Below are 26,562 nucleotides of genomic sequence, written 5' to 3'. Positions count from 1 at the left end.
ATGTGAACTCTTCCTTGTTTTTTTCCTCTGATCTAGCTCTGTGTGGCCCCTCCTCTTCAGGTGAAAAACAGGGATGGGCTTGATGTGATGACATCACATCCTGTCTAGGTTTGTCATACAGGGGAGATTGGGAGAAACATAATAGCAAGGTGCACTGTTTAGTGCATGGGTTGAGTGTGCCGCTATAAGTCACATTTACCCCCCAAAATGCCCCGAGACCCAAACTCTCATATTTCTTCCCAGAAAAAAGGGAGCTTAATATGTGTATTATGGGTATTAGGGATAGAATTCAAGACCCAGGAATGTATCATATCATAAACACACATCTTTGTTCCTCTACAGACCATTATCCAACTAAAAGCCCCTTAAGGAATGACCAATGATGAATATCCATCAACAATGGTTATGTGATATTGGCCAGATGGTTCTGCTTTGGAATGTGTGGATTCATCTCCACCGGCACACACACATTCATCTGGAGGAGATCATTAATCCAACCCCACAAGTCCTGTCATACAGCAGCAGGGGAAGGACAAACTCCGAAAGCCATGACTTGGCATCACTGATAATAGACTGTGTGTGTGTGTGTGTGTGTGTGTGTGTGTGTGTGTGTGTGTGTGTGTGTGTGTGTGTGTGTGTGTGTGTGTGTGTGTGATTGATTGATTTATTAACAGTTTGCAGAATTACAGTACATTTCAAGTACAACTAACTGAACTAAAATACAAAAAACTGTAAACTGTGAGTGGACGACACCATAAAGCATTACACTTGTTTACAATAGGGTCCACCATTTTCAATTCATCAAAACATTAAGAGACGTACGAATATACATAACTATATAGTCAAAACAGGAAATCATCATAGGAGGTAAAAAGGGAAAAGATCTAAAGGGGGGATTCAGATTCAGATTTTACGGGGGCCAGTTTCGAATTGCAGCCGTCCGTAGGTGCCCTTTGAGAGCAGTTAACTTATTAACAAAATAAGTTTTATATCTGCTCTGAAGAAGGCATTGTCTTGCATCTTTTACTTTGGAGTGACACATTTTCAACTTGGTTTCCAGTTGGTTTATGAGTGAAGTTATTTTCAAAGCTGAGCACCCACTGCCTTAACCAAGGGCAGAGGACACGCTTTTTGTTCTTTACAAGCAGAGGTCATTGTTTGTCCCCCAAGGCCTTATCTGTCACAAGGTAGTTTCCATATAACACTGCTTTAGCCACTGTGATAGTGTGAATGTCAATGAGCCTTTTGATGTTTGAGGGACTGCACACACCTAATGTGTAAATGCCCCATAGCCGAGGGGTGTGGTGTCACACCTCATCATTTTTTCAAGGACAATCATAACAAACCTCAACAACCAAAAAGAAAAGAAAAACAGATATGGTCACCATTTTTCTCCCTACATTACTGTGTAACAGAATTATCCAATACAGGTCAGATTTCCCTTTTATGGCTATACACTGTATACCAGGGGTACTCAACTGGCGGACCGCGGTCCGCGACCGGACCACGGACCACTTTTTTTTTTTTTTTAAGTTAATAATATAAATAACATCAGATGGTACATTTCTCATGTGAAATTGCTGCAAAGGCCCCCAAAATGTCCCCCAAGGGCCCCCAAAATTCTGGCGCGCGCTATGCGCGCGCGCAGTGTGGCCTGCCAGGGCGTATAACTCCCGGCCTGATTTGGAGTTCCACTCCGGGCCTGCACTCTGCACCCCATTATTGGTTGGGTGGAAGGCGATCTGATTTGTATAAGCTTGGCTTGACCATACTAAACGGGCATAGAGCCCCGCTCTCCGATGGACGCCGCGCATGGGACCGGACCTCGGTCTTATTCAAAAAATTATTTGTGGACCTTCATCATTTCTAGTTGAGGACCCCTGCTGTATACAGTCAATTTCTCTAGTGCAAGACAATTTGACAATTATCTGTACCATTGCTTGATGTCTGTTTTGTCTGGATTCTCCCCAAAGAGTATGTTTAGCCTGGAGAAGAGAGTAAGTTAGGGGCGGCCTTAGGAATCTGGAGGCCCGTTTCAAGACCAAATATGAGGCCCCCATATATACCTATGACATAATTATTCTGTTGTATACAGGCATATTGATACAAATACTTTAGACTGTTCAGTATCGCGTGCAGCCATTACTCTCGACAATTACGCAGCAACAACATCTCTCCTCATCCTGTCGTCCCTTCACAATAAAGTGTTGCTCCTTTTCCTCCCAATGCCGCACATTTTACCCATGGTTATTAACAGGAAATAAGTGTAACTTAGCCTCGATACCCAGGCTTTCATTTTGTCTGCGCGAATAATGAAAGCCTGGATTTACGCATGGGCTGCACTGGCCTAAATGTGGGAGTCAACCCTTCCGCATAGTGCACCCCTCAAAATAACACCATGAGGAAATCATTACCAGTGGAACTTCAAACGAGGCTAGGCGAGGAAAATGAGGAGAATGGCTGAAGAACCGCCTAAGAAAAAAAACGTGTGCCGACTAAAAAGCGTTAGAATGGTATACTCCAGCAACCAGTGGTTTCTGCTTCTGGTCGACACAATAACAGTGCTGCACGGGGGGGGGGGGGGGGGGGGGGGGGGGGAGACAGGGGCTGACGGACAGATCGGTGAACCAATCAGGGTGTGCGCAAATCTAAGCCGCGACCCTCGGATCTAGGCCAGAAAGGTCTAGCGTTAGCTCAGGCTAGGTGTAACTTAACATCGGGAGAGAGCAAGACAGCGAGTGAGCGAGAGAGAGAGGGCCAAGGGTAGTGGGGGGTTGACTGACGCCTGCCGGCCAGTCGGAGCAAGGAGGCCCCCCTGAGGGTGGAGGCCCTTTTCAAGGGCCTTTCTCGTCCCCACCCCACTCCCATATTATTTATATTGTGTTTAGGATCCAAGATGGCCGCAGCACCAGGAGGGGGGGGGGGGGGGGGGTGGAGGTGAGGAATACCGGACTTCTCGCCTCGGCGAGTGGACTTCTTCTTTGGCGAGTGGCCTTCCCCTTTGATCGAGAAGTCTTCACTTTCCGGGGCGGGTTGTCCGAGACCACTCGCCCCGGAACCAAAAGGGGAAGTCCACTCGACCCGAAAGTGAAGCCCCAAGATGGTCCGTTGCTGCCCTCTAAAGGCCCGAAATAATTATATATATTATATATCAATCCTGTATCTAAAACAAGTACATATCGCGCTATATATATCGATGTGATCTGCGTTATTATGACGTCATGGCAGGTACATTCCAAAGCAACTAATAATAACCACGTTATGGTGACAATGTTACAATGTTTACATTAAATTAATCCAAGCTGTCTTCTTCTGCTATTGTAAACAGAAAGCATTTCATTTCGGTCCTGTACTATAGGATCTCCCGTACCATACTCTATGGCACGGACCCACCAGTCACTCGAACGAGTCGTTCAATCATTGGCCGAGCCAGGCCGATCATCCTTCCAGGCTATGGGATTTTCTCTGGGAGGGATGGGGTCTAATCTCCTCTTGTGCGGTTGAGAGTAGCCATTTTTTCCCCTGCGGTCTATGGTAGTAGCAGACTAGCACTGTCAATTAGCATCGAACATTTGCGCTCGTTATAGCTAAATACAGTATTAAAAAATTATGAATTATGATCGAAAATCTCAGTTACAATGAAACTGAATGGAGGTGTTTTTTTTAAGGGTAACTGTTCCGTTTTGGCAGAGTCAGACGATCCGCGATGTCAACACCAGTCACTCCTCCCAGTCACCCCCAGGCATGATGCCTTCTACCCGGGCATAATTTCCTCTTTACATCCCCTGTCTTCTGGGACCACCAGAGCTCCAATAGCTATAGCAATTATCACAATTTAAATAAATAAGCATAAATTATTGAAACTATTTCACATTAACAATGTTGGTAAAACTAAGATATTTGAGGGGAAATATATAATTTATATCCACAAATAAAATATTATCATTGATTAACTCCATTTCTCTACCCTCCATCCCTTTAGTTTCCATGGTTATTGAGCCCCTCCTATATTTAATCTATACTAACCAATTATGGTAATATGAATTGTATGCTATTAATGCTATTAGTATAAAGAAGGAGCCTAATCTATTTTCATGTTTTTATAGCATTAAATACTATATATATTTTTTGGTATGTATTAGCCTGTTTATTTTCCATTGATATAATTTCACCATAATAGTATAATAATAATAATAATAATAATAATATAATAGTATATATCACCATACATTTTAATATTAGTACATTTAAACAGAAGAGAGCTAATTTAATAACCAGTCACTTTTATTGAGAGCACGGCCCCGACCTGCACCCTCCGGCTCGCAGCCTCGCACTGAATGAGAAGAGCAGCCGGGCGATTCCTCGTCATTTGCATTTTGAACGGATCGTTCACGGAAGTGACCGGATCGGTTTCGTTCACCAAAAAGAACTAGTTCTTTTGATTCGTTCGTTCATGACCAACTCATCTCTACACGATATGTGGCAACCCTGGTTTGTTTTGGTTTGCGCACGGATGTTATTTTTGTTGCTTTAGCACAGTAGCTAGTGTGGCAGGATGGGCGTTAGCGTTCCCACGCTGTCACGGCCCTTCCTCCGCCCACTGATTAGGGCTTGATGAGTGTCCTGGCTGGCTTTATAAGGTGACGTGTCGGCCGTGTTTGTCAGCTGTCAGTCTCTCTCTGCTACACTGCTGGTGGGTTTCACGGCCAGGAGTTATTCCGCCGCATTGAGGTGATCATCCTTAACAAAGCTGTCCCGTCGGGTGACAGCGTGTTTGGTCCGCACTTCAGTGCAGGTATGTTTCTATACGTTGCTGTTACATCGCCTGCACTTAATAGTTAACTGTGAACTTGACTGTGAGCACTTGTTGTTGTTTTAGCCTTGGAGCTACTCGCTCTGGCCTGTGTCCTGTTCGGCGTGTTGTGAACCAACACCACGCCACCTAGGTTGGTGTTCCTCCCTCTCCGCAGTATTTATATTCATTTGGTGTCTGTGATGCCATGGGGGTATAAACATGGGCTCTTGTTGTTTACAGTTGTATTATTTACCTGGCTACCGCTGCAGTGGGTACAACGACGGTGCACGTTGGCCTCATTAAAGCGGGTGAGTTTGCGTGTCTTTGCTGTTCCTGCCTCAGTGACTAGTAGTATAAGAGTAGTATTTTAATACAGCCGTTGTGCTTTCAGGGCCAGCACTACACCTGCTGCTTTGCTGAACCATTCTAACCATTCTACACACATTCGTACCGCCGGGGTTGAGAGGGCTCATCCCACGGCCACGAGTGGTCGGTCGCCTGAATCTGTGCCCTGGTTGATAGTAGCCCATATCGGGCACCATTATCTATATTTCTCCTGTATTATATATCGTATTCCTCCTTATCCTTGCTGGTGTATGTATAGATACTTGGTGCTGTATTATATATATATATCCCTCTAATCTGGATACGACTGGGCCCTATAGGCCCACTATAGGCTGGAGAGAGTACTGTCATTATTATTACCCTGTATACCCTCCCCTGCGAAGTGCTCATATTATATCTATCCTTCTTGCAGGACTGGTGCCGGGGGCAGCTACGCTGGAGCAGTGTGCAGCCGCCCAGTGGTGGTGGTAAAGCCCTTTTCCTTTGAGTTTGTTATTGTGTTGTGCTTTATTTTGAGTTGCTGTGTTGCATATATTACCACCACCCTGGATAGGTGAGCCTGCCAGCTCCCCTCATTCCCCCGGTACTGGCTTGTAGGGGTGCGATAGTGATATATATATATATATGTATTTATGTATTATCTATATATAATATATATACATGCTCTATGCACTTTATAGCACTTAGACCTCCTGGGAGCTGTTGTTTATTGTTGAACTGTCTGCTTGCTATATGAAATACTTAACTGACTTGTTTTTATAACTTTTATATTGTTAAAACAATTAACTTAATAAAGACTTTTGTATATTTGTTACACACGTTTCTGCCTTGCCTATCTATTATACTGTATACTGAATCTGTGTTTGGGGAGTCATTACGTGCTCCGGGTGTTCAGTGTTGTATTTAGTAAATATCTCCTGGGGCGCAATTCCCCAGGTGGCGTAGTAGGCTACCTTAAGCAATACCACCTTACCACATTTGGCGTGGGTCGGCAGGACTTACAAATTAAGAATAAGCTTGGCAGAGACGTGTTAATTTTTTTTTCTTTCTTTTCTTTGTCTGTTTAGAACAATTGGTTTCTGTGGGTTTCTGTGTGGATTGTGGTTAATTTGTTCTTTTTCTTTTCCAGTGTGAAGCAAAGCAGCAGTGTGTGGTGGTGGGACGTGAGAGCACCCCCTTGGTCACCTGAATTGGCCCCCTGGTTTCCAAGGCAGGGGTTGGGTACTACTCCAATTGGTCGTAAGTCTTGGAAAATTTCTGTGCTCAGCATGGCTTCGGAGGCTGAGCTACAAGAGCTCAGGGACCTGGTAGCACAGCTGAGGGCAGATAATAGTTCACTGAGGCAGGAACAGAGAGAGGCACAACCAGGTGGTAGTAACATGGTCTCCTCTGAGTTGTCAGTCCCTTCCACTTTGGCACCTCCTTCGGGAGGGGCCAGTGCTATTGCACCAGAAAGGTTGGTCTTTGTGCCGCGAGATAGAAAGTGCCTGTATTTCAACGGCAGGTCAGGTGCAAGTATAAACGAATGGGTTGAGGAGGCACAGGCTTGCATGCGCGCCCGCTATCTTTCGGCCATAGACCAAGCTTTTTTTCTGTTTGATCACTTGGAGGGAGAGGCACGGGAGGAGATAAGACATCGCCCTGCTGCGGAGAGGGAGGACCCCAATAGAATTATTGGCATTTTGAAAGACATGTACGGGTGCTCACAGTCCTATGTAGCTTTACAGGAGGCATTTTTCTGCAGGAAACAGCAGGACGGAGAAACATTACAGGAATTTTCTCTTGCTCTTCTGAGTTTAATGGAGAGAGTCAGACAGCGCTCACCGGCCGGCATGTCTAATGCAGGGGCCTTGTTGAGGGACCAGTTCACTGAACACGTCTTAGAGAGCTCCCTTCGACGGGAGTTGAAACAACTGGTACGTCGGCGTCCAACCAGTACCTTATTGGAGGTTAGAGAGGAAGCGATCCGCTGGGAGCGGGAGGGCATGCCAGGGGGGGCAAGGGGCCGTAGTTATTCCGTCCCCTCGGCACATGGCATCCAGTATGCAGTTCACAGCGGTGCACGTCCATCAGGCGGTAACGTACTTCGGTCGGAGGAGTTTAATGAATTGAAGGACATGCTAAAAACACAACAGGAGCAGCTAAATCAGCTCACTCAGGCCATGGCACGTCAACATGACACTCCACAGACTAGTCGACCACCAGGTGGTGGTCCGGTGATCTGTTGGAAGTGCCAACAGCCCGGCCATTTAGCTAGAAGGTGTGTGGCACCTGTTCCATCATCAGCTAGGGACAGGTCATCTTTCCCCCACGCACAGGCGGAAAACTAGCACCCCCTGAACTACAGAGCCGTAGTTCGGGCGGGGACCCTACTGGCTCAAGAGGTCTTGTTGATGCAGGTACAATATCAAGCTTAATGTCATCTTGTCCACATTTGGAGGTGTGTATTGGGGGGCGAATGGTACCTTGCTTGATCGACACTGGATCCATGGTATCCACAATAACTGAGTCCTTCTTTGTACAGAATTTTGAGCCATGGGGCCAGGATCGCCTACGATCGTGTCACTGGTTGCGGCTGAGCGCTGCTAATGGGCTCCCTATCCCTTATGTCGGCTACATGGAGCTGGACGTAGAGCTTTGTGGGAAAATCGTGCAGAAGTGCGGAATACTAATCGTCAGAGACCCTCCAACAACTCTTGCTTCCCAGGCTCCTGGGGTCCTGGGGATGAACGTCATGGTTCGTCGCTATCGCGAGCTCTTTGGCCAGCATGGGGCTGCACTCTTTAAATCGCTGCCAGTATTGCAGGCCCCCAGTCCCATCGTAGAGGCTTTACAACGATGCCACAGGGCGGAAACTCAACCAGCTAGGTTTGACCTGGGGAAGGTAAAGGTTCGTGGCAGGCACGCATGGCGCATCCCGGGGGGCATGATGAGGCTGGTCGCGGCGACATGTACAGACCACGAAGTTCCCACCTCGGTCTTCTTCGAACCCCCAGAGTCTGGTCTACCTGCTGGGTTGTTGGCTTCTCCAGCCTTACTTACAGTGACTCGGGGCACGGTCTATGTCCCAGTAGTCAATGTGGGGACCACCGACGTCTTGCTTTACCCACGGGTTGTCTTGGGCCAAGTGAGCAGCACTCAAGTGATTACCTTGCCGTCGGGCGTCATCGAGGATGGATCAGTCACAGCGACCATCTCTTCCCAAACCGGGTGTACTTCCATATCAGACCAGATTGAGGCTCTGGATCTGAGTGCTCTGTCGAGCGAAGACCAAGGGCCGGCTAGAGCCTTGCTGCGGAAGTACAGCGGAGTGTTCGCTGCCCATGAAGGGGACTTGGGCTGCACGGACTTGATCTCCCACGAGATTCCGTTGCTGGACGATGCACCAGTTCGCCAGAGACATCGGCGCATACCTCCCTCTGAATACGAGGTTGCAAAGGCCCATATTAATCAGCTGCTGGAGTCACACATTATCAGGGAGAGTAGCAGTCCATATGCATCTCCCATCGTCTTGGTAAAGAAGAAAGATGGTAGTCTCCGCATGTGCGTTGACTACCGACGGCTAAATGCAAAGACGAGGAGGGATGCATTCCCGCTGCCCCGGATCGAGGAGTCACTGGATGCGTTGACGGGAGCTCGCTGGTTCTCGGCGATGGACTTGGCCAGCGGGTACAACCAGGTCCCGGTCGTTGAAAAGGACCGTCAGAAGACTGCGTTTTGCACCCCATTTGGCCTCTTCGAATGGAACCGAATGCCATTTGGGCTCTGCAATGCCCCTGGGACTTTTCAGCGACTGATGGAACGCTTGTTTGGGGATCAGAACTGTCAAACTTTACTTCTTTATCTTGACGATATTGTCATTTTCTCTTCCACCGTGGCTCAGCACTTGGAGCGGATGGACCTCGTTCTTGGCAGACTGCAACGGGAGGGTTTGAAGGCCAAGCTGTCAAAGTGTGCTTTCTTCCAACGTGAAGTTCACTACTTGGGCCATGTGATCTCTGGCCAGGGAGTCTCCACAGACCCCGGGAAAATTGAGGCTGTCGCCAACTGGAGTCAACCAGCCACGGTCTCAGAGTTGCGCTCGTTCCTGGGCTTTGCCAGCTACTACCGCCGTTTTGTGGAGGGGTTTGCCAAAATGGCAGCCCCTCTGCATGCACTGGTAGCTGAGCTTGCAGGGACAAAGTCCAAGAGGGCTTCCCTTAGAGTTTCAGAACAGAACTTTCCTTCTCTATGGTCAGAGCAGTGCCAATCAAGCTTTGAGGCCTTGAAGAGGAAGCTTACATCTGCGCCTGTCCTGGCTTACGCGGACTTCTCCTTACCGTTCATCTTGGAAGTGGACGCCAGCCACAGCGGATTGGGTGCTGTCCTATCCCAGGAGCAGGAGGGCAAAGTGCGCCCAGTGGCTTTCGCCAGCCGGGGTCTCCGTCCCACTGAGCGCAACATGACGAACTATAGCTCCATGAAGTTGGAGTTTGTAGCGCTCAAGTGGGCCATGACAGAGAAATTCCGTGAGTACTTGCTAGGGCATCGTTGTATTGTTTATACAGACAACAACCCACTGGCACACCTCTCTTCAGCCAAACTCGGTGCAGTGGAGCAGCGCTGGGCCAGCGAACTGGCGCCATTCGACTTCGAGCTGAAATATCGCTCGGGTAGGAGTAATGGGAATGCGGACGCACTGTCTCGACAACACCCAGCAGGGGCGACAGAGCTACAGGAGTTGATTCCTGGTACCACCCTTCCAACCGTGCTGCGGATGACTGTACCACCGGAACAACCAGTTCAGGCAACTCAGGCCACCATTACAGCTTTGCCTGGCCATAGCTTATCTGACTTGCAGACCTTACAGGCGGGGGATACGGTCATTCAAGAAGTTCTAGTTCACTGGAGGCAGGGGACACGCCCAAGCACTGCGGAACGCAAATTATTGTCTAAACCAGCAACAACACTGCTTGGCCAATGGGACCGCTTAGTGGAGAGAGAAGGCGTGCTATACCGTAAGGTTTTCCGCCCGGATGGGGCGGAGGAGACACATCAGTTGGTTCTACCTGAGGTCATGAGAAAGGACGTTCTGACGCAGTTACATCAGCAACATGGACATCAGGGTGTCGAGCGAACCACAGAGTTAATCCGTCAGCGTTGTTATTGGCCGGGTGTGTCTGCCGATGTGGCTCAGTGGTGCCTGGAATGTGAGCGGTGTCAGGTAGCAAAGGATACCAGACCGGCTGCACGAAGCTTCATGGGGCACCTTCTTGCTTCACGGCCCAACGAGATTGTGGCGATTGACTTCACCATCCTGGAACCTTCCCGGTCAGGTCACGAAAACGTCTTGGTCATAACTGACGTGTTCAGCAAATACACGCTGGCCATTCCCACTAGGGACCAACGGGCATCCACGGTGGCGCAAGTACTGGTCAATGAATGGTTTTATAAATTCGGGGTCCCTGGTCGCATTCATTCGGATCAGGGCCGAAACTTTGAAGCATCCCTCATCCAACAGCTCTGTAGTCTGTACGGGATTCAAAAGTCTCGGACTACACCGTACCACCCTGCTGGCAACGGACAGTGTGAACGATTCAATCGAACTCTACACAACCTCTTGCGCACACTGCCATCCTTCCGTAAGACGGATTGGGTTGACTATCTCCCGCAGATGCTATTCTGCTATAACACCACCCCCCATCAGGCCACTTCCTGTTAGGGAGGGTCCCGGAACCGATAGCAGGCAGCGTAAACGCTTGGGTCACCGAACATCAGAATCGGCTGCAGATAGCCTTTGAGGGGGCTCGGGATCGGCTGAAGATTGCGGCAGATCGGAGAAAAGCCCTTCATGACCCAAAAGTCCGGGACCCGTCCTTGGAGGAGGGCCAGCTGGTTTATCTCCGTGACCTTAGCGTTAGAGGCCGCCACAAAATTCATGACCTATGGCATCCCGAGGTTTATAGGGTAATTAAAGCTCCCAAGCCTGGGGGGGCCGTGTACACTATTGCACCTGTGAAGGAACCGAACCAAGTGAAGCATATTCATCGCACACTCCTCAAACTCCGGATTGGGAAAGAGCCTCCCACCAGTAACTCTCCAAGCGACCAACAGGTAGAGCAGTCACATCCTCAGGTGGGTGACGATCACAGCGATGGCGACTGGTTTGTTCTGACATCAGAAGTACCCCAGGCCCCTTTGGCTTTGCCCGTAGATCCACCTCCAGTGGGGGCGCCCCTGTGTCCTTCTGGCCAACCAGATTCCACCTTGGCTGAGCCGGTCAACCCAGAAGAGAGCCCTACGGGGCAGTTGGATTTAGAACCCCCCGTTCCTCGGTTAGACGAACCGCTTATTAACGAAGATAGACAGGTGAGTCCAGAGCGTGGGGAAGCGGATCCGAATCGGAAGGATTCACCCCCCACTGTGCTGGTGGCTCTAGAAACATCTGCGGTTGTGCCTGTGGACTTACTGTCCAGCAGGTTACTTCCACTCCCTACATCTGACGAAAATAGCGAGGCAGTCCGGAGAACGGAGAGGTCTACAGCAGGCCAACATTCGAACCGTTACCACCTTCCACAGGCTGTGGATAGGGGACCCACGTCGGCATCTAATGCTGTCTACGCGTTGCACAGACCATGGAGTTAGCCATCGTCGGGTCGACGATGCAAATGGGGGGGACGGATTGTGGCAGGATGGGCGTTAGCGTTCCCACGCTGTCACGGCCCTTCCTCCGCCCACTGATTAGGGCTTGATGAGTGTCCTGGCTGGCTTTATAAGGTGACGTGTCGGCCGTGTTTGTCAGCTGTCAGTCTCTCTCTGCTACACTGCTGGTGGGTTTCACGGCCAGGAGTTATTCCGCCGCATTGAGGTGATCATCCTTAACAAAGCTGTCCCGTCGGGTGACAGCGTGTTTGGTCCGCACTTCAGTGCAGGTATGTTTCTATACGTTGCTGTTACATCGCCTGCACTTAATAGTTAACTGTGAACTTGACTGTGAGCACTTGTTGTTGTTTTAGCCTTGGAGCTACTCGCTCTGGCCTGTGTCCTGTTCGGCGTGTTGTGAACCAACACCACGCCACCTAGGTTGGTGTTCCTCCCTCTCCGCAGTATTTATATTCATTTGGTGTCTGTGATGCCATGGGGGTATAAACATGGGCTCTTGTTGTTTACAGTTGTATTATTTACCTGGCTACCGCTGCAGTGGGTACAACGACGGTGCACGTTGGCCTCATTAAAGCGGGTGAGTTTGCGTGTCTTTGCTGTTCCTGCCTCAGTGACTAGTAGTATAAGAGTAGTATTTTAATACAGCCGTTGTGCTTTCAGGGCCAGCACTACACCTGCTGCTTTGCTGAACCATTCTAACCATTCTACACACATTCGTACCGCCGGGGTTGAGAGGGCTCATCCCACGGCCACGAGTGGTCGGTCGCCTGAATCTGTGCCCTGGTTGATAGTAGCCCATATCGGGCACCATTATCTATATTTCTCCTGTATTATATATCGTATTCCTCCTTATCCTTGCTGGTGTATGTATAGATACTTGGTGCTGTATTATATATATATATCCCTCTAATCTGGATACGACTGGGCCCTATAGGCCCACTATAGGCTGGAGAGAGTACTGTCATTATTATTACCCTGTATACCCTCCCCTGCGAAGTGCTCATATTATATCTATCCTTCTTGCAGGACTGGTGCCGGGGGCAGCTACGCTGGAGCAGTGTGCAGCCGCCCAGTGGTGGTGGTAAAGCCCTTTTCCTTTGCGTTTGTTATTGTGTTGTGCTTTATTTTGAGTTGCTGTGTTGCATATATTACCACCACCCTGGATAGGTGAGCCTGCCAGCTCCCCTCATTCCCCCGGTACTGGCTTGTAGGGGTGCGATAGTGATATATATATATATATGTATTTATGTATTATCTATATATAATATATATACATGCTCTATGCACTTTATAGCACTTAGACCTCCTGGGAGCTGTTGTTTATTGTTGAACTGTCTGCTTGCTATATGAAATACTTAACTGACTTGTTTTTATAACTTTTATATTGTTAAAACAATTAACTTAATAAAGACTTTTGTATATTTGTTACACACGTTTCTGCCTTGCCTATCTATTATACTGTATACTGAATCTGTGTTTGGGGAGTCATTACGTGCTCCGGGTGTTCAGTGTTGTATTTAGTAAATATCTCCTGGGGCGCAATTCCCCAGGTGGCGTAGTAGGCTACCTTAAGCAATACCACCTTACCACACTAGCAAAGGCTGCAGTTGCTGAAAGTGAAGAAAACACTAGCCAAAAAGTGAAGACTTGTCGCCAAAAGGGGAAGTCATCTCGCCCCGGGCCGAATGGCCTTCTGCTTGGGCCGAGTGGACTTGACTTTTTGGCGAGTCGCCAAGACCACTCGCCCTCTTGCTACCGAGGTGAGCGGGTGCAGTCGATCTATGCCCGTACTGGGCTGCATTCACACATTTAAGACACCTGTCTTGTGTCTGTGTATAATGGCCGCTCCAATGCATTTCGAGTGAAACGAAATTATTCAGGCTAGACCAGGGCTATTTGCACCCAAGATATCATATACATGTTCTGGTGTCACACCTCTTAACAGCAGAATGAGACCACGGCTTACTATTATAATTATAACCATCAATTATTTGATTTGTAGCAGATTAAATACTTAGGCTGTGTAAGTTCTTTTTTGCTATTTTAGTTGTTTTTTAGTTGTTTTGTTAATTTTACGAAACATAAAAATTACATTACAGTGTTTGTGGAAGCATGACAAATGCCCTCACCTGACTGCTGAAGACCATATTGTTGCTCCATCAACTTGTTGATCTCTCCACAACCACTTTGGACATTGTAGACATTTTCGCCCCAGAGATCCCAGCTCTCCTCTTCAATTAGAAAAACACCAGAGCTGCCGGGTGTCACTGTCTGTCAATCCTTGTGAAGGAAAATCATTTTAACACCACTTTTTAAAATTGGACACAGAACCAGATCCAGATCAACATAATTTTCAAAATAAAACGAGTTAATAAGGGGTGCAGTACTTAGTTTAGACAGTACTTGGTTTAGACTAGTCATTGGTTAGACCAGTCATTAGTCCTACAACTACAACCTATCTCAAACCCTCACCCTAAACCTAACCTCCCACGAAGCAGCACACCTAAACCTAACCTTAACCCATGTCTAACCAATGACTAGTCTAAACTAAGTATGCACCCCGTTAAGAAGAAATCGTGCATTGATTGGACCGTCAGTTGGTCACGTCTGTTGGTCATGCCCAGTTAACTATGAAATAGTGGAAAGTCTGCATGGTGACGCGAGGTTAATGAAATCGTGCATTTACCGTCACAAGGCCCTTGTGACATCGTGATGTCGTCAATATAGTTGCGACATTGAGCCGAAAACAGAGCCATCTACGGTAATAGAATGGCTTGGACAGCCCGGTCATGTGGTTCATGTAGTCGCACGAGCCTATAGACTCCAATGCATTCTGTAAACTTTGGGTGTCTCTATTCGCCACTAGAAGTCTTTTTGTAGAAGAGCTGCAGGGCTTAAAGACAAAAAAAGACTGAAAATGTTTTTTTTGCAAATCTGCACTGATCTCATTAAATGACCCCAATGAAATCCTCAAGACTGAAATCCGTCCCCAGGAATAACACGAATGTGTTAAATCTACTGTGACCATTCCAATCGTTTAAAACAAATTCACATACACAACAGCAAGGTATTTTTTCCTTCCCCAGGACATTTTGTTGAAAAATAAACTATACAAAATGGGTTGCAGTAGTTTCCAGACAAAATAATTAACTCACTTTCAGTTTCAAACAATCAATACTTTGTTTCACAACCAACACACCTTTTTCAGAGCAGCCATTAAATAATTGATAACACAGCCAGGTGTTATATATAAGGTTCCATTCCATTCTATCCGGGGTGCTGCTGTTGTGCCTGTCGGAGTCACTTGAAATGCTCTGCTACACTAAAAGGGCTTATTGGTAACACTTGTGTTCACCTAGCTCCGTTTGGAACCTCATATCTACGCTTTAGCTCCGAGAAGAAGTTCTGTGTCATATCCCTGCACGGGTAGAAATGGGGTTGAGTCCGTCCAAAAACAGTGGCAAAAAACCCCTTTCGCAGTATCATTTCCAAAAACTAAACGTATCAGAACCGAGCTACAGATGATAAACTTAGGTGAAACAACTGCTTAAATCAGGATTAAATAAAAATGTGTCCAGTCAACCCCCGTCCGCATGCGCAGTACTGCTTCCGTAAGATTGCATTGAGAAAACATGGTAGGCCTACTGGCTGACTTCGTAAGCTTTGTAAGCAGTTCACATCTGGCTAGAAATGTTATATGCCTGTCCTAAGTTTATCATCTGTAGCTAGCCAGAAATACATTTACTTTTTGGAAACGATACTGCAAAAAGGGTTTTCGCCAATGTTTTTTGGACCCCCATTCTACCAATGCAGGGATATCCTGACACACGGAACCTCTCCTCTCCTCTGAGCTAAAGTGTAGATATGAGGTTCCAAACAGAGCTAGTGTTCACCTAAATGGTGAATGGTGCATTTATATAGCATTTTTTATTATCCAAAGTGCTTTACATAGATTGTGCACCTACAACATATCAATATTGGCTGCCATAAAAATGGATTGATTTCTTGAATTCTACCATATAATTTGACTTAAAATGGCTTTAATCTCATTTTAGATTAAAAGCAACTGTTGAAATGTAAATATTTACATATTTTTTCCAGCTGACTGATTCAAATATATTTTACACTTGATTTAAAAAAGAAAAAAGAAACATGTAAGATTGTAAGGCATTCAAATATTCATTATTTTGCTTTGGTTTCAAATGTAAATCATCAATAGTATTGTCACCATTTTCTTTTCTTTTTACCAAATGCACCCATTTCTATTTTTAAAATTGTAAATACATATTTATTACAGGCTACTTTAAATGTGGGTTTGACCATATGAAAATATGTTAACTCTTTTTTTTTCAACACAGACACAAGACAATAGCTCTTTGAAATGTCATTCACCTCCATAGGCATCCAATTGATTATTTAAACGCCCATAAAATCTACTCCACCACAGAAAAGTTCTTAGTGTGAGGTGACCAGCACCTCCAGTCTCTAGTAGCTGAACATCTGCTGTGTGGAGCTGCTCTGCTGCTGTGGGGCTGGTGGCTGGCCCTGATGTCCCGCCTCAGCGCTCTGGGACTCCTGGCTCTCGCCTGGACCACCCTCGACCACAGTGGTGATGTGAGTTCCTTCCGCCGCTGTGACAGGCCTCCACGCAAGAGTAGGCGTTTCCAGCTGGTGGCCCATGGGGTTGACAAAGGTGGTGAGGTTGATGAAGTGGGCCACCGACTGCGGACCGGTGCCTCCACCCGGACCCACCGTCTCTGGTATGAGATCAGCAGGCCGGTTGTGAAGCATGGCTGAGCCGAGTGAGCCGCTGACAGTGTCAAAGGTGACAGTGAGAATTGAGTTGTCCAAGGTGAGAGGCCGGTCACTGGCCGTCAGGTGGCCCACGGCTACAGGCTGCAGGCTGGTGAAGTGGGTGGGGGCGTGGCTGTTGATGGGCGTCACTGTGATATTGGTCAGCCCGACTGAGCTGTTCGGGGAGGAGCCTGAGGGAGTGTTTGGGTCAGTAAGGACGACGACCTAGAACAACACAGTTTATACTGGGTCAGTTATAGCAGCAGGTGCACTGGATAACTTTACACACACATATTTTATAGTAGTTTTAGTACTGTCAATCATACAAATCAAAAATGCCTGTTTTTTATGGAAATTAATCGTACTGTATGTGCTGTGCTCGGGACCTGTTTTTCAAATATAAGCAAAGCAGGTACATAAGTGTACCTCCTGGTTAGAGCAAATATGTTTAATAGAATTAAAGTTAATCACAAGTCTTTTTTTTGTTGCTATTTCGTATTTCATTTTCATAAACAATGCATCATCAATAATTATCATGATATAATTCGACTAGCACTATGATTGACATTGTATCCCACTCTTCAAATCGGAAAAGCCCACTTTTGTTTTCATCCAAATTAGGTTGCGTTTTGGGACAAAAGAACATCCGTCTTAGATTAACATGACCAATAGCACAATTGATTGTAAATGATGCATTATATCTACCTGTTGAATACTCTGCACAGCAGAGCTTGTCTCCGTCTCATCGCCTACTATAACAGAGGTGAACTCCGTTATAGACTCATGTCTCTGCTCTGTGAAGTCTGCATACTCATCTGATTCAGACAGCTCTGGTTCAGCTATGTGTTTCTGTTTCTTCTTGTGGTGTCGGGAAGGCCTGCTGGGCCTTTCCTGAGACAAACTGTCTTTATCCAGGGTCAGAGTAGGCTACAAAGGTAGAACATATTTTATGAGATGGCACCCAGCCATTGGGTTATTATCATATAATATTGTGGTTCACAGACAGCACTGATTACAGCTTCTATTAATTAAATCAATCAAATTAAAAAACATCTGCTTTCACATTGGAATTAGCACTGTCCTTGAGCTGCTATAACAAATGTTGGTGTCTGCAATGACAGTTTATTTAAAAAGAAATCATATGCATTGTGGGAATTGAAGGTACTGTATGTTGAGAGTATGAGGAGACTGCTTTCACCAATACGATATCTGTCTATTTTAAGTAAATTTGTGAGCTTTAAAAAAAAAAGTTTAGCAAATTCCAATAGTTTGTCCTTACGATGCTGATAGATGAATCATCGATCGTCGTGGCTTCCTGAAGATCATCAAATTCATCGAGTCTCACTGAAATCACCTAAGTTAAATCAAAATGACAGTCATTGGTTTCCCATCTGTGTTGTCAAAACCACATTTTCTTGAGAGAAGTTTTAACAAACCAAGATTTTATTCAGGAAATAGTAACAGGATTTAATTATTTAAGTGCATGTTTAAAAGGATCTTGAGTATTTGGACGAGGCCATTAAGAAAAAGATTGTCCCTACTAACCTCGGGGTGTTTGCGTCGTATATGACGGTTCATGGAGGCACGGGTAGACACCTTGGTCCCACACAGATGACACGACTGGGCCTCCACCTTCTCATGAGTCAGGTGCACATGCTTCTGCAGCATGTACTCAGTGAGGTACTTTTTATCGCAGGTTGCGCATATCCATGTCTTACCCACTGCAAAGGAGAGAGTGTGAGAATTCAACCATATTATAGTATTGTCTCTTTTTTTATTTCAATGGTTTTAAGCCTTCAGATTTTAGTAGAAGTAGTAATAGTAGTAAGATTATCAATATTGAATTGACTTTAATGTTGACAGTCTTTTTTTTAGGAGATAAGCAATTGCAAGTGTTCCCTGAAATTTGAGGACATTTCTTTAAAAAGTGATTGATTGTTGTAGTTCAATGTTTATAGGAAGGACAGTGCAGACAGGAATCTGAGGAGAGGGGATAGGCATGCAACACTGGTTTCCATGCTGTAATCAAACTGGGGAGAAGGGCTGTTGCGATTAGAATTGACAAACATCTGCTTAGCTACCATTACCACGGTACACGTTCCAATCAATTTGAACCTATTTTCCATGTACTTGCCCCAATTTTATATTTGGATTTATTACAGAAAGGAAAAAGTATATTATCCCAATTTCCTGTGTCCCCCCTGGAAAACAAAACAAGAAATGTCTTTCATATTTCCGTGTTACAATCAAATACTTGCCTGTGTGGATGAGCTTATGTGTCTCCAGGGTGGTCCTCTCACTGAATGTTTTTCCACACAGCTCACACATGAAGTCCTTTATACCTGAGCAAAGAGACAGGGTTTACAATTCTACTCACATAAGCCTAGTGGCTTTTATGTGGCGTTCTCAGTTTGTCACTACAATCAAGACATATGTATTTTAAAGATGATTAAACAATATGACACAAAGTGTCCAACACTAATACGCAAATATATAAATGTTGTGTGTGTGTGTGTGTGTGTGTGTGTGTGTGTGTGTGTGTGTGTGTGTGTGTGTGGATGTGTGTGTGTGTACACTCATATGTTAACTTTATTCTATGTAAGCAATTTGTCAAACTAGGCAACTAGGCTACATCTCCTGACATAACTTTGGACTATAACAAAATCACATACATATGCTGCTATGCATCACATTTAAACAATTTAACTATCAACATCAATATTTAATATCAATGGTCTTTTGTCAGGTGTGTGCTGTGAACAAAAAGTGTAACTCAGCCTTTTTCTGTGTGGCTGATGAATGAATATCAACATCCTAATGCATCCTGATACTGGGGGGTCAAAATATTCCTGCTGTCAAAATATGACCCCCCCCCCCCCCCCCCCCCCCCCCAAGTAAAAAAACACTTTGTTTGAAATAGACGCTCATGCTTTCCAAGGTGTGATTTGGGCTGGGAGGAGGAGTAGGACTAAGGCCCTATACGTCCTCTCTGGGGTGAGTGGGGAGTGTTATTTAAGGGGGAGAAGCTATTTAAGGACAAAGTCTCACCTGTGTGTCTCTTGTAATGTTTCAGCATGTTGACCTTTTGAGCAAATTTGCGGCTGCACTCTTTGCACTCATATTCTTTTATGCCCTTGTGAAGTTTCATGTGGTGTCTCAGTGCATGCTTGGTCTTCATGCCTACACAGAAACAGGGTCATCCATATTCAGCAATATGATAAGCGTGTTTTATACAATGCAAACAAAGTATTATAAGGGTGAAGAGTGAACTGACCTTTCCCACATTCGGCACACAGAAAATCTCGGATATCGTCATGAACTCTCAGGTGTTCCTTTAACATGTCCTTCCTGGCAAATGATTTGCAACACTGGTTACAGCTGTGGCTCTTAACCCCTGGATGAACACGCACACACACACGCGCACAAAGAACATTAGGATAATGTCCTAACAAAACTGAAAAGCTCCACGGTTGTTTCTGAATATGAAGCTCTCAGGTAAAAGTGGGTGTCATGGGCCTGGGCGGCTAGTGCCGCGTGTCACCCCCAATTTCCTGTCATCATACTGTTGAGTGTACACAATCCAATAAAGACCCAAAAATATATCCAATCCAGTGAGAATGGATACATAGTTTTAGAGCGTATCTCTGCTCGAATCCGATGGGATCCGACGGGTTTGGATCGTGCCCGTCTTCATTTCTCTGGTTGATGTCGGGTTCGGGCTTTACATTTATAATTGGAGACTTTTATATCACAAGCCTAGGACACAGCAACTGTACAGCTGACATCAATAGACTGTGTGCAGTGAAGCCAGCAGCCGTCTTGTTCAGAGAGCCAGCCTACAAGGTGAGCTAAACAATGTTAATGTTTCTGTAAAGGTTTTCCACCACCGGGTGATTCCCTAGATGTCTTGGTTTCCCCCATAAAGTCCCACTTGTTTTGATATTAGATTCTGTGGTGGCCACCAGCAACATAATAGTATGATGGACAAGATAAAGTAAATGTTAATATTGCGTCTTTTAACACTGCCACTCAGCAGCACATGAGTGGTACATCAAAAGCATTGCACATCCCATATTAGAATGAAGCACTAATATTTTTTTCCTCTCTCTCTCGTCAATCAATATCATATATCATGTACCAATGTATGTATGTAATGTATCAATACATATCATGTACATTGTACAGTAAATATGCTGCTATGCTCACATAACTTATGTCTTACCTCTGGTACTTACCTCACCGGATAGATGTACTACGTGTAAATATGTAGATGAATTTATGTTTTTCTCTCTCTCTCTCTCTCTCTCTCTCTCTCTCTCTCTCTCTCTCTCTCTCTCTTCCCCTTGCTCCCCCCTCTTTTTCTTCCCCTTCTCTTTTATAGAAATAACAAAAACGACGGTGCTTGGAAAAACTAATCCCACCCACTGTTTTACACCTGTAAACCTGTGATGTGACAACATAGCACATTTCTAGACATGGACACCAAGTGCTTTACCGAACAGGGGAAAAGACAGCAACATAATAAAAACTACAACAAGATATCAGCAAATAAAATAGCTGGCACAAAGTTACAGCATACACACAATAAAGTAAAATAAAATCTCAAAGGGTGTAATTTACGTCTGGAAGAAAATGTTTAGAATGTAGCCAAGATGAGGTATTCACCTGTATGGATGATCTTGTGTCGTTCCAAGTTGCCAATACTGTTAAAGATTCGTCCACATATTTCACAAGGATGGATGTACCTGTAGAATACAACAGCACAAGCTTATATTGTTTACTGCATGTAACACTGCATGAGAATAACATTCTCATCACCAGATCACCAGTCGTGTAAATTGTTTACACTGTAAAATCAACAAATAATACCATTTCAGAAATTTCTACAATATGACTGCTACCCCCAATTTGTCCACTAGGTGGGGCCACTTAGCAAGCCCGACACTGGAGTCTGCCTGTAACCACATGTTTTCACATATTTTGGCCTGCCATAATAAAGCAAAAATAGGCAAGCATTCAGTGAAAATATCTGATCTACAAGCTATTCTACAAGCCAACATTCAGGTAATTTAGCCAATCAACAAGCTTTTGCAACACGAACTTGTGAGCAGATAGTTGGTGTAGAGGGAAAATAGGAGAGAACCAAATATAGAGCCAAATATAGAGCCCTGGTGGTTAATCTTGTGTAAATTGTTTTCACTGTATGATTTTTAGACACTAGTGCAATTGATCACAAATGAAGCCCACTCTTAAGGCTTTAAGAAAAGTTTATTTTCATGCTGGTGAATTTGTATTAAAAATACACTGGCCTCCTGTTGTCCAATGCTTGAGTAAGTTCAAGGGCAGTTAATATGGAAAATAAAACAGGCAGTGAACTAAAAGGTATAAATGACTGATAAACTATGTAGGTTAATAGGTTCGGTATTTACAATGCGCCCCCTAAAAGCACTGGAAGTCATGCTGCTGTCTTGAAGATTCTCATTCATACCATATAATAATTCCGGTTAACCAAATGTAAATATCTATTTTGTACTTTTGTTAGCTTGATATGGCATGGTGCCAGTGATTTCTACCCAATAGGCTGTTTTCAACAGAGTGAAAATACACTCCATCTTTGCCCTGTGGGTAGTACAACAATGTGCTATCTCTCTGTCCTACTGCCCTCTTCGAGTCTTACTTTTGCACGGACGGATCAGGAAGCTGTTCTCTGTGGATAACCAGGTGAGCGTTATATGTGGCCTTCAGGGCAAAGCGCCGGTTACAGATCCCACAGCCGTAGCCTCTCTCTTTATGCTGCTCCATGATGTGCTTCAAGTAGTCCTTTCCCTTCGCAAAGGACAACTAGGGCAGTGACAGAGACAAGAGAAGGAGAGCAGAGGTATGTGCTTAGCCATTGACTCATTTAAAATGATATCAAACAACACTATGCGGACAGGCTGACCCAAGTATCAGCAAATAGCTGCCCTTGAGAGACATATTATTTTGACTTAACGTGAATGACCCTGATCATTTGGCAGATTTGTGCCATGTACACAATCTTGCACAAACTGGAATGACTTCTGTTAGGGCATGATATGTAGTTAAGAGTATTAAGAGCATACCTATTTACACGCACCTCGGCAGTGGGTGCAGGCCCAATAAGGCAATAATGGAAGGAGGTAGGGCCCGCACACCATTCGTTTGGTAAAGAATTACTTTATTGAATTAACAAACGACAACGTTTCGATCTTGATAGAACTTAGTCAGGTGAGTATTGACCTGACGAAGATCTATCAAGATCGAAACGTTGTCGTTTGTTAATTCAATAAAGTAATTATTTACCAAAAGAATGGTGTGCGGGCCCTACCTCCTTCCATCGTGGATACAAATGATCCTGTTCAGTATGGGCCTTACTTGACATTTCTTGCAGTTATATTTGTGGTGCTCGGGTTCCTCATCCTCATCATCCTCGTCCGTTTCATCACTATCATCACACGAGATGCCTATCTTCCTGATGAAAACCTCTCTCTCGTGCTCATCCATTAAGGCTATGTCCTGAAAAACAGTATACATTTTATCAAACAAGTTTCATTTCATTAAGCGTGTGAATAATTAAACAAACTAAACTGTGATGGGAGATAGTTGCTTTCATCATTAATTCCTCACCATATATAAATTAGCCGGATGCATTGGAGGCATTGAAACTACGCAGGTAATTTATCACTGCACACTATATGGATTGCCCCCAACCAGGTGTGAATTTTTATATTTATATTGACTTAGCGTTAGAAACAAGGTTAATGGGCTGGACATCAGGGTTGTCGCATGATCTCACCTTGAAATGAACATGAATGTGGTCTCTCAGGACATCCACGCGGAAGAACTTGCGGCCACAGATCTCGCAGGTGTACTTCTTATCTCCATGAGTCAACAAATGCTTGTTCATGTTACTGCGACAGGAGAACACCTGCACGCACGCACACACGCATGCACATTGCACACACACACACACACACACACACACACACACACACACACACACACACACACACACACACAAACACATCAGACTTGGTGCGGTCTCTGTTGCTGGATCCATGCTGAGCTGTTATGGTCAGCACCATGCCATAGTATTGTTGCAAGGTTTCACCTTGCCACAGATGGGACAGGGCGAAGGCTCCTTCCTGTATTTGGTCGCTTCCTCACCATTGGCCTCCAGCTCCTCTTTCTTCATGTGCTTTGGGCCTATACAGACACATATACAATAATAGGACCCTACGTCATTAAGAGCAAACGCAAAAGGAGAATTCTGCATTTGAGGTTTTTAGTTCATTCCGATCAGACGTCTGTGCACCAATGATCGTTATTTCACAACCCTGTGAGAAAAAAGAGAAAGTCATATACTCATAAATTGTTGCAAGTTACGATTGTGTGGCTCTCTCTTTTCATTTAAGGGTTTGACTGCAGACAGTAATCATCTCACAAAGTTATACAGTGTGCTCTACCTCTTCGCAAAAATCCTCTCTGTTCTCTGTTCTCGCTAGGCTTCAAGCCTTAATGTACCATCTCTATTATCTCCTGAGTGAATTGTGGCTGAACTCACCCACACCATGCCTCCTATGGTGCTCCTGCATTACGTCCTTGCGGTAGAACATCTTGTTACAGATCTCACAGGAGTACAGCTTCTCGCCGTGCTTCTTTTTGTGCTTGGAAAGGTTGCTGTTAGTGGAGAAGAACCGAGAGCAGATGTCACACTGGAAAGTTTTGTCGTCTGCAGGAAGAGGAGAAAAAGTGGTCATACATACTCGAAAACGAGAAAATAATTGTATTCATGCCTTAAAGTAAAACAACAAATGTATTTTCTGTGGTGTTACCTGTTCTGCAGTTGTGAAACTTTAAGGCATTTTCTAGGCGAAATGACTTCTGACATGTTTTGCATTTATGCTTGTACTCCACATCAGTCTGTAGGGAAAACATGAAAACCTTTAGTAGAGAAAACATGAAAACCTTTAGTAACGCAACACTCGGTAAAGTAATTTATGATAATTTGGTGACCCCAAGATTTAATACACATAGATCAGGAGGTAACACTATGTTTGCCTATCAGCAGACATTATTGCCCAAATTAAAAATGGGGTTGCTAGAGAGCTCATTTGTGGCCACTGAACACCTTTCTAATTTTTCCAACCATTCAAAGCACTTTCACCTTTCACTTTCACCTTCACCCAACAGTAGTGGCAACCATGCAAGGCTGCTCAACAGGAGCAGTTTTGGGGTTCGGTGTCTTGCTCAAGGACAATGTGGAAATGGAAAATATTGACAATTCTATTCTATATATTGCCGTGGACAATGTTTCCAGCATATTTGTTCCTGATCACATCGCAGGTTAAAATAGAGTTAAAAGAGAGTAAGAGTACCCACCATATTCTTGCTGTGCTTGTAAGAAATGTGCTGCTTGAGGCTCTCCTTGCGGCTGAACAGCTTGTCGCATTCATCACATTTGAAAAGCTTATCACCTGAAAATCAAATCAATGGGTTAATCTAAAAAAAGCTATACATAAGTAAAGTAAGTAGGTCGGTGGTCTGTCCCTGTTACAATGCGCTAGACCCCTGGGAGATGGAGTGCCACACCTACCATCAGCTCCCAGTACTTACCTCATGACTTGCTGAACCCAAGCTGTGCTACTCATACACCGAGTTGGCGGTGCCCAGGATCGAACCCATGAACTTGTGGTTCAAAGGCGAGAGCTCTACCGACTGAGCTACCTCGTTAATACATCCAGTTGGACAACTATCTGAAATTTGGGCCCATCTTCAAAATATTGGTTTAATGCTCATTGCTCAAATACATCTTCAGTAGGTTCATAAACTTGAGTCCTACATTCATGGTACCAGATAAACAAGAGCAACCGTCTGCTAATCAACAAATCTGCATTTCACATAGCTGTGATTAAGGTGGGCTAAAGAAGTGAGCCAGTGTTCATTGACTATTCATTCGCAACAAGCAAGGCATCAAGAAGGTTTACACACATTTGACTTCAACCTCTGTTTAACTTTTACAAGCTAAAGATAGTTGGTAGTTCTAATGACCGGTGGGATTTGATGCACTGCACAAGTTAAGGGTTGATACAAACTGACGCTTGCTCAAATAAATGTCTTTAACATGCAATAGTTTTTCTATTGACAAACAGCTATTGATCTTCTAGGACCCGAGGAAAAACAACTAATCCCATATGAGGACAAGCAAGACTGATGATCACACATCAGATACATACAGCTCTCTACAATCAGCCGTCTTCCCAGACTCACTGAAGACTGCTGTAGTTAGGCCCCTACTCAAGAAACACAATCTTGATCCCGCTGTTTTGGGTAACTATCGACCCATTTCAAATCTACCCTTTCTGGGCAAGGTTTTAGAAAAATGCATCTTCCATCAATTGGATGTGTTTCTACAGAACAATAATGTCCACAACAAATTCCAATCTGGCTTTAGGAAAGGTCACAGCACAGAAACAGCACTTGTAAAAGTAATGAATGATCTTAGGGTGTCTGCTGACAAGAAACATGTATCCGTTCTCTTACTTCTAGATCTAACGGCTGCATTTGACACGATTGATCATTCAATTTTAATACAGCGTCTGGAGCACTGGATAGGCCTGTCTGGTACGGCCCTGTCCTGGTTTTCCTCCTACCTATCAAACAGAAGTTACTTTGTCAATCTAGCCGAGTTTGACACGACATCAGTTCTGGTATTCCACAGGGCTCGATTCTTGGCCCTCTGCTTTTCTCCTTGTACATACTGCCATTGGGCGAACTCAATGTTGGATGAGTGAGAACTTTCTCAAGCTAAATGAGGATAAGACAGAAGTTCTCATAATCGGTTCTAGTGAGCAGAAAGAATCAATAATAAGCAGACTTGGCAACCTGACTGTAGAAAGTAGCAGTACAGTAAAGAACCTGGGGGTTATTATTGATTCTGAATTGAATTTTAATTCACACATTAATCA

General features: G+C 44.9%; 1 protein-coding gene across 1 annotated transcript in view; it reads right to left on the bottom strand.

The window, feature by feature from the left end:
- Positions 1–15,850: 15,850 nt before the first annotated feature.
- Positions 15,851–26,562, bottom strand: part of prdm15 (PR domain containing 15) — a gene marked incomplete at its 5' end in the record, with an annotated part of 16,104 nt that continues 5,392 nt past the window's right edge. The window contains 15 exons of the mRNA XM_083762757.1: positions 15,851–16,801; positions 17,282–17,503; positions 17,856–17,930; positions 18,122–18,297; positions 18,835–18,918; positions 19,625–19,756; positions 19,851–19,970; positions 21,242–21,321; positions 22,254–22,417; positions 22,970–23,110; positions 23,391–23,522; positions 23,706–23,800; positions 24,159–24,326; positions 24,430–24,517; positions 24,977–25,071. Of these exons, the coding sequence (XP_083618883.1) occupies positions 16,268–16,801; positions 17,282–17,503; positions 17,856–17,930; positions 18,122–18,297; positions 18,835–18,918; positions 19,625–19,756; positions 19,851–19,970; positions 21,242–21,321; positions 22,254–22,417; positions 22,970–23,110; positions 23,391–23,522; positions 23,706–23,800; positions 24,159–24,326; positions 24,430–24,517; positions 24,977–25,071 (2,306 nt within the window). The 3' untranslated portion in view covers positions 15,851–16,267. The remainder of the gene's footprint in view (positions 16,802–17,281; positions 17,504–17,855; positions 17,931–18,121; positions 18,298–18,834; positions 18,919–19,624; positions 19,757–19,850; positions 19,971–21,241; positions 21,322–22,253; positions 22,418–22,969; positions 23,111–23,390; positions 23,523–23,705; positions 23,801–24,158; positions 24,327–24,429; positions 24,518–24,976; positions 25,072–26,562) is intronic.

Source organism: Protomyctophum parallelum, assembly GCF_964188405.1.
Source record: "Protomyctophum parallelum genome assembly, chromosome: 1".
Lineage (NCBI taxonomy): Eukaryota > Metazoa > Chordata > Actinopteri > Myctophiformes > Myctophidae > Protomyctophum > Protomyctophum parallelum.
This window is presented reverse-complemented; position numbering and strand designations above follow the sequence as displayed.